The sequence below is a fragment of the Daucus carota genome, chromosome 9 (assembly GCF_001625215.2).
Source record: "Daucus carota subsp. sativus chromosome 9, DH1 v3.0, whole genome shotgun sequence".
In the NCBI taxonomy this organism is placed as follows: domain Eukaryota; kingdom Viridiplantae; phylum Streptophyta; class Magnoliopsida; order Apiales; family Apiaceae; genus Daucus; species Daucus carota.
This window is the reverse complement of record NC_030389.2, coordinates 15,033,893-15,043,110: the sequence shown is the minus strand read 5'-3', so window position 1 is coordinate 15,043,110 and position 9,218 is coordinate 15,033,893. Positions and strand designations below refer to the sequence as shown.

At 38.3% G+C, this 9,218-nt stretch overlaps 1 protein-coding gene across 1 annotated transcript; it reads left to right on the top strand.

The window, feature by feature from the left end:
• Positions 1–2,968: 2,968 nt before the first annotated feature.
• On the top strand, positions 2,969–8,234 carry LOC135149432 (uncharacterized). The gene is made up of 3 exons (XM_064085158.1): positions 2,969–4,585; positions 4,747–7,778; positions 7,865–8,234. Exons 1-3 carry the CDS (start codon positions 2,969–2,971, stop codon positions 8,232–8,234), a joined length of 5,019 nt encoding a protein of 1,672 aa, XP_063941228.1.
• Positions 8,235–9,218: the final 984 nt, after the last annotated feature.

The window sequence follows — 9,218 nt, the reverse complement described above, 5'->3', positions numbered from 1 at the left end:
AGAGCTTTGATATGATAAGAGATGAGATTGAATGAGTTTGAATCCAATTAGAGGATATGAATTTAAATTTTGAATTTGAAATCACAGCAAAGCAAATGAGGAAGTAAAAAAGACGGTACAGCAGCTCACTTTCGTTTGTTTCCGAAGAAGAGAAGAAAGAGATGTCAATATGGACAAAATTGCAGCTGACATGTGGTAAAGCAGTGTGAACATACATATCTGGATGAATAGAAGCTTGGAAAATTGGTTAGACACCAGCACGTGACTACCAAATATTATTATACTTTATTACATGTACATGAATAAAGTTTCCTAGAAGCTGAAAATAGAAAGTGTACATGGGTTGTCATTTTTTGAAGTTAACAATGTAGTCATTTTGAGCAATTTTTGATGGCATATTTTGTAAATAAGTATGAAGATTGAGGACGGGGGGTGTAGAAAGGCATTGAATTGGGAATCAGGATTTATGATTTAAGGGATAATAAAATGTGTCCTCGTGTTTGCATTTTTTTTCACTAACCAGTATTGTTATTATTGTTGTATGTATGGATGATTTATATATTGTTGGTACTAATAATGTTGTTAACTATTTGAAAGTGGATTTGAAATAAAAGATCTTTAGGTGAACATGTGAGCATGCCTTTAGACATCTTTGCCCGTCAATAAAATATACTGAAAAGGTTCTTAAAAGTTGAAAAACAAAATCCATTCCGACCTAGAATATTGAAGGATGAAGAAGGTCTTGGACCTGAAAATGCATATCTCAATACAATTGATGCTCTTATGTATCCTGCAAATAATATACATCTAACCAAAATTCCTCTACATTCATGAACTTCAAGAGAATGACGATATTGATGTACAACAAGTTTGTCGATAATATAACATGACAGATGTACTTATAAAATCACTACTAACATCAACATTTAAAAACCTACAATGCAATATCGGAATACGCAGACCCAATGACCTGCATTGATAAGATGTTAAAACGCGAGATGTTATATTCAAACCAAACACTTGAAAAGATGTTTTGAAGGTGTCAAAATCCTCTGTTCAAGCATTACAACAACTAACAAGTTCCAATGTGCCTAATAACATAAACTACCCACCAACAACACTTGCTGTAATTGATTTTAACCCATGTTGGACCCAATTGCTTATGTGTTCCTCAAACAATTGTTGGAGCTCGATGTCAACACCACGCTCTCAATTTTCTTCGGCATGTACTCGTATTTCATCTGGTATGTATTCATCAAAGTTGACTTTTAATTACAAACAAGTTTTTAAATAAAAAAGGGGAAAACGCCACATAATATGGCGTTAGCAGTGAAAATAGAAAAAGCTGTTTGATCTCTCGTTTTTAGATGATATTTGGTGTCATTCTCCCAGAATGTGATATTCGGGGCATTAATACGGGAAAATGTGAGAGATGGAGCCTTTTTTTATAGTAACTCGTATTTGATAATCAAGAGAAAAGTTTATAATATTTGAGTAAATATGAAATAATTATCGAAAATTAGCAAGGAAGTCTTACAAAACTTACTTTGAAAAACTCGTAAAAATCTTTCATGATTGCTAAATGCAGTAATATTTTACTCTGTGCAGTAATCAGAGATTACCATAATATCCTTCATTTATTCTTTTGTTTTCTGTGTACGCTGGTCTCCTGTACAGCCAGTCAACCGTGAAATCAATGCAGTCATTAATTTTTTTTTATGCAATTCGTTTATACTTGACAAAATACTTCATATTAGAAATACTCAAATTTTATTTACTAAATATTTTTTTATAGATAATGTGAAGATATCATATAAATCATAAATATAAGCAACAAAGTAGAAACAATTTTTCTACGTGAACATAATTTTAAGTTATAAAATTTTGTTCTTTCAAAAAATTAAATGCTTTTTTATATTCAAAATTTTATTTTCATATATTCTTTTAAAGTTTTATTTAATTTCTTATAACAGTTTTTATGTTTGAGAATAAAAAAAAACTTATGAATTTAAGTTAAGTAAATTGAAAATAGTTATAATAAATATTTAACAAATTTGTAGCAATATTTAAAAACTTGTATCTCATGACGTTTTCATTTGAACTGGAATTTTTTACTGCTATAACAAAATTAAAATAAAGAAGAGAATAATAAAACTACAAAGTATATGTAAGTCTAAATGTAAAGACAACCCTATCTGTTACATAGGGATGATAACTCAACAATAGAACAGGACAAGTAAATAACACTACGCCTGCACCGGAATCGGAAGAAACGAAGACAAAGGTTGAAGAAGCCATCTACAGTCTTGAAGGAATAAGTTCACTGGAAGAAGTTCATTAATATGTTCATGCCTCAGTGAAGAATAAAGATTGAAGTATTCAAGATTGTGGAAGCAATGAAGATGTTGTCCAAGTACTCGAAAGATTTCAGTGCAACCCCTGAAGCAAGATATTTTTTATATATCTTGGTTGGTTATTTATAATCAACAAACTGAAGCATAAACTAACCCGGAACCGACTGATCAATGTTTGCTGACAAAGACGGTACAATGTTTAACTTCAGTGTTAGTCGCTTGTGAACCAGACCAGTGCACTAAGCGTCAGCACGTACGGAGCTTTGCAAAGTATTTATCGATCGAAGAATTGATCCAGTCATATCAAGTCATTTGTTCCAAAGCCAAGCCAAGCCAAATGCCTAGCCTCTGCAAGCTGTATCAAGTCTACCGCTCAAATGCTCAAGCTTCCACACAAAGCCATATCAGGAAGTGACTTATCTTTTATATGTGTGCACTTATATATTTGTATATGTACAAATATATTTATATATATGTATATATGTATATTTAATTAAATATAATATATATAATATATATGTATATATGTTTTTAAACATATGTATATGTATATTTATATGTATGTATATTTAAATAAATATATCAAGTTTCAATCAGTTAAATATGCTAGAAATATGGATGATCTTGGATGTGTAAAGACTAGTTCGTTGGAGTCTTTAAAAAATAATTTTGAGGTTCAAAATGGGGTTCTTAGAATTTGTTCAAGTTCTGAGTCAACTAGCTGTGGAGACTCAACTGTTCCCAGGCTTACTTGGTCTAAAATTGTTGGTGATGGTGAAAAGGCGGGGCCTTTTGATGATGGGTTTAAGGATGCCCCTAGAAAGATCTCACTTAATGGAGATGGGACGGCAACTCTGGAGCTGCCCCACTCTTTCTTAATTGAGGCTCGGAAACAGTGGTCCTCTAGTTGTATTGGGCATTTTGTTGGTGCCAGTTTGCAGTTTAAATATGTTAAAGATCAGACCATGAAACTTTGGTCTAATAAAGGCTTGAAGAATGTGTATTATAACTCGAAGGGATACTATACCTTTCGTTTTGAAACCGAGGCTGAGATGAAGAAGGTTATGGCTCTACGTTCTATTCAACTTGGGGGCAAGAGACTCTATCTGGCTCCTTGGACTGATGGGGCTAGTTTTCAAAAGAATGTCATTAAAAAAGTTTCTACATGGATCAAACTGGTGGATGTTCCACACTCTTATTGGACTAGAGAGGGTCTCAAGCACATTGCTAGTGCTGTGGGTGTCCCAATCAGTCTTGATAACCAAACTGCCACCTTGAATCCAATGAAATACGCTGGGGTTCTTGTTGAGATCACATATGACTGTGCCTATCCTAAGGCTGTCTGGGTTCCTGTTATTGATGAGGATTCTGGTGAGGTGATTAAAGTGAGGGTGGGTGTAGACTACTCCTCGGTTCCACAGTCATGTTCCTATTGCAAGGCTTTTGGCCACTATGACTCACGTTGTGAGAAGAATCCCTCCTATGTAAAGCCTCCAACTAAAGAAAAAGCACCAACAAAGAAGGGGAAAGAAAAGGTTGACCCTGTGGAGAAGGACCCCATTGTGCAGCCGACCCCTGCTAAATCGACCCCTGCTAAGCCCACCCCTCCTGTGAATGATATTGGCACCTCCAACAAGTTTGCTGTGTTAGAAGATGGTGAGATTGATGCTTCAGCTGCAACTGAGGTTTTGAATACCAATTCTGAGAATTTGATTGACACTACTCCTTTTGGAGAGGCTTTGCCCCATGACAGCCCTGTGGTGCCCTTGGAGTGCTCTACAGATGCACCTCGTGCTTCTGTGCCCGTGGATGCCCCTTCTGCGCCTTTGGAGAGCTCTAGCGCAGCTGAGCCCGGGAATGCGCAGGATGCGCCCCTGAAGCACCCTAGTGCTATTATGCTCGATAGTGCGCGTGATGCGCCCCTGGTATGCTCCAATGCTGCTGTGACCTTGGATGCACCTGTGGATGCTCCCGTTGAGATGGATATTGAACCGGTTGAGGTTGTGTGTGCTTTGCCAGCCTATAATGCTCCTCCATCATGTGCCACTGTGATGGAATCTCCCAAGAACAAAAGAAAGAAGAGCAAAGGAAAGGGTCAGAACGGGCCTTTTTTTACAGAGTCCCCACAGATTTCTCCACCTTTAGCATCCCCGAGCAAGAGGGGCAAGAATGTTGATGAAGATGGATTCACTCAAATTGAAAACAAAAGAAGCCTTCGGTCACGGGGTAAGGTGACTAACTCCAATCTTTTTTGATGAATTGTGCAACTTGGAATGTAAGGGGTCTTAATAAGAGGTCTCATCAGAAAGAGGCCCTTCATTTCGTAGATTCTAATCATCTTAACTTTGCTGCTTTTATTGAAACTAAAGTTAAATCTCAAAATTTGTCCAAGGTTGTAAATAGAATTAAGCGTAACTGGTCTTGGATTTCTAATCATGCTGATCATTACAATGGTCGTATTATTGTGGGTTGGGATGCTGCTTTTTGGACTATTTCTGTTCTGAACTCTAGTCCCCAACATATTACCTGTCGTGCTTTGTTTAAAGAGACTAATTGCATCTTCATAATTACTTTTGTTTATGCTTTTAATGATGGATGTGATCGTGTGCCTTTATGGGATTTTATTTCCTCTTTTGACCCGGGTGAACCCTGGTGTTTGGCTGGGGATTTCAACACTGTTTTGAGCATCTCTGAGATCCATGGGGGTCGAGAGCACTGGACTCCTGAGATGCAAGCTTTTAAAGATTGTGTGACTGATAAGGGCCTCACTTGTTTGAGGGCTATTGGGGATAGTTTCACTTGGTATAATCGAAGGGATATGGACCCTGTCTTCAAAAGATTGGATAGAGTTCTTGTAAATGATTCTTGGCTTCTTCAATTTGCCTCGAGCCAGGTTGTGGTCCACAATAGGGGCATCATGGACCACCATGCTCTTCTCATCTCTGTTTGTGACTCTGTGCCCAGGGTGCACAAAAGCTTCCAGTTCTTTAACTACATGATTAATCTTGATGGCTTTCTTGATTGTGTTGCGAAGGCTTGGGACACTCAGTTTTTTGGGGATCCCTTACTGGTTTTCTGGCGAAAGCTCAAACTTGTTCGAGCAAACTTGGTGACTTTGAATAGAGAGCATGGGAATGTCCGTTCTGTTGTTCAACAATGTCGTATGCACCTTGCTTCTATTCAAAACTCTGTGGCTCTTGATAGGGGAAATGCAGCTCTCTTGTTGGATGAGGACTCTGCAATCAATGCTCTTAACCGAGCTCTTAACCATGAGGAGGAGCTCTATAAACAGAAATCTAGATGTAAATGGCTCAAGTTGGGGGATTCGAATACCAAATTCTTCTTTGGCCAGACTCGCACTAATTGGAACACAAACAAGATTCTCTCCATCCAAAATCAACATGGTGACCTCGTCCATGGTCACGATGCTGTTGCCCATGTGGCGGTCTCCCACTTCCAATCTCAGCTCGGGATTGCAGGGGTGAGAGCTTCTCTAGATTGGGGGAGCCTCTCTTGCCCCACCCTGACCTTGGATTCTCATGAGGCTCTCCTTGCCCCAATTACGGATGACTTGATTCTGGAAACTCTTAAGTTGCTTAAACCTGGTAAAGCTCCGGGCCCTGATGGTTTTAATCGAGAATTCTTCCTGGCCACTTGGACTATTTTGGGAGGTGACTTTTGTAGAGCGGTTCGTAGTTTCTTTGAGGGTGCCCCCATGCACTGTGGGGTGAACTCTACGCTCATTGCATTGGTTCCTAAATCAAGGACTCCAACTTGCATGAAAGATTTCAGGCCAATTGCTTTGTGTTCCACCATCTACAAATGCATCTCTAAGATTATTGCTAGCAGACTCAAGTGTGTAATGCCAGGTCTCATTGACAAGGCTCAATCTGCCTTTGTTCCCGGTCGCCAAATTAGTGACAACATTCTTCTTGCTCAAGAGTTATTTAGGGGGTATGGTCGTGAAACTGGGCTCCCAAAATGTGCTTTGAAACTCGACCTTAATAAGGCTTTCGATTCCATTAATTGGGATTTCTTGCTGGAATGTCTTCACTTTATGAATTTTCCACCAAGATTCATCACATGGATACGGGGCTGTGTTTGCACCACTCAGTTTTCTGTCAAACTTAATGGAGCTAGTGTGGGGTTTTTCAAGGGTGCTAAGGGGCTGCGTCAAGGTGACCCGATATCGCCGTATCTCTTCACTATTGCTATGAATGTGTTCTCCTCCATTCTCAACCAAGTCCCTAGTGGCTTTCAGTTTCATTGGAAATGCAAAGAGCTCAAGCTTACCCATCTTTTCTTTGCTGATGATGTCCTTATCTTCTCTAGGGGCGACAGGACGTCCATTGAGCACATAATGGCATCCCTTGCTCTTTTCTCACGGGTTAGTGGTCTCTCTGCCAACCTTTTGAAAAGTACTTGTTTTCTTAACAACTGTGATACCCTGTTGAAGTCTTGGTTTGATCACACCTATGCTATCCCCCATGGCACCTTGCCTGTGCGCTTCCTTGGCGTCCCCCTTATCACAAAGCAGCTTTGTGTTAATGACTGCATGCCTTTAATTGAAAAATTAACTGCTAGAATTGATGATTGGACAAACATTCTGCTTTCTATAGCTGGGAGAGTCCAACTCATTAAATCTGTCCTTTTGGCCATGGTCTCCTTCTGGACGAGGCATTTCATTCTCCCTAAGGGTATACATCACACCATTCAATCCATCTTGACCAGGTTTTTGTGGAAGGGCTCTCTGGCTGTAGGTGGGGCAAAAGTGGCTTGGGTTGATCTTTGTTTGCCCAAAGAGGAGGGTGGCCTCGGTATTCCTAACCCGGCTACTTGGAATGAAGCTCAAATCCTCTCACACCTTTGGAAAATTGTAAACAAAGATTGTACATCTTTATGGGTCAATTGGGTCATTCATACTGTCATCAAGCACAAGTCCTTTTGGATGCTTCCAATCCCAACTGATTGTTCTTGGATATGGCGAATGATTCTCACCCTTCGTGACTCAGCTCGAGGCCACCTCAGTTTCAGAATTGGGAATGGAGCCACGACCTTGCTTTGGTTGGACCCTTGGTTCAATTCGACCCCTATTGCCTCTTGTCCCAGGGATCCTATTATTTCTTATCTTGGCTCCACCCCCCAAGCCAAGGTTTCTGACTGGATTTCTCAAGGGCATTGGGCAATCCCGGATCCTATTTCTTCTCAGCGTCGCAGCCGAGCCCGCTTTGATGACTGGTTGGCGACCTTCACTTTTCCCCCTGTGTCCTCCAATCCTGATCGGCTTTTTTGGGACTCTAATGCTGGAAGCAATGTTACTGTTCGTCTTATATGGGATACAATTAGGCACCATGGCCATGGTGTGCCTTGGTTTTTTGCTGTGTGGTTCAAACAGGGGATCCCTCGCTATCGCCTTCACTCTTGGTTAGTTTGTAAGGAACGCCTTGGCACCCTTGACAGACTCGACCATTGGGATCTCACACCTACTTTACAGTGTTATCTTTGTATAGGTGGAGTGGAATCTCACTCCCACCTATTCATGACTGCCCTTATACTTCCTATATCTTGGATTTGCTGTTTGCCCCTATTTACAGGATTCGGATCTTACCCCACTGGAAATGGACGCACCTCCTCGAGCATCTCATGACCTGTCCTGATCCTACCAGGCGAACCATATCTCTCATTGCTGCCCAAGTTACCTCCTACCACTTATGGCGAGAGAGAAATGCTAGAAGACACAACAGAGGCTCCTTTGGCCCACGAAAGCTTCTTCATGGAATCATCACTGACTTACAGGCTCGAATTTTTGGGGAGCCTTGGTTCATTGCTGCTGTTCGTAGTAATTGTATTCTGAGAACTTGTATATCACAATTTGACTAGCTCTTGGGACTGTTTATTTGTGGGGTTGTTCTGCCCTCTTCTTTTGCTTTGCTCGACTCTCTAGTTTAAATCTGTTGTCTTAGATTTATCTTAGAGAGTCATAGATGGCAGGATACTTTGTACATTCTTTTCTCTTCTAATACATATCTATTTAGCAAAAAAAAAAATAATAATAAATATATATGTATATAGTATATGTATTTATATTTTACATAAGCAATTATATAATTAAGTGTATATATATATATATTATATTATGTGCATATAAATATATTCATATTTAGAGAGAGTTATATATATCTTTATATATATATATATATATATATATATATATATATATTTTTATATTTATATTTACACATAGTTATATGTATATTATATATATTTAAATATATGAGAATATATTTAAATATATGTGTATATATATGTTACTATATGTTTATATAAATATTATATATATGTATATATTTATATATACTTTTCTTTATATATATTTATGTTTATATTTATATTTATAAATAACTATATATATATCTCTATATATATTTATATATATTTGGATTTGTATTTACATATAATTATATATTATATATATTTAAATATATGAGAATATATTTAAATATATGTATATATATTATTATATGTTGATATAAATAATATATATATGTGTATATATTAATATATACTTTTATTTATTAATATAAACACAACACAATATATTATATATTATGTATGCATGTGATGATGTCATGTGTCTAGGGCACTCTAGGGTTTGCATGTGCATGAACCCACAACACAGTATACACACATGCAACGAGCAGAGGAGAGATAACAGTGAGATTCATCACTGTTGGGCGCAACTTCATGTAACTTAGAATGTTTCTAAGTACAAGTATCACTCTCCCCTGTGATGCACTGTATTGGCGCAACTTTGCTCCTAGCGCAAGGTTTGACCTGGAAGAAGAGAGAGGAGAGATAACTGTG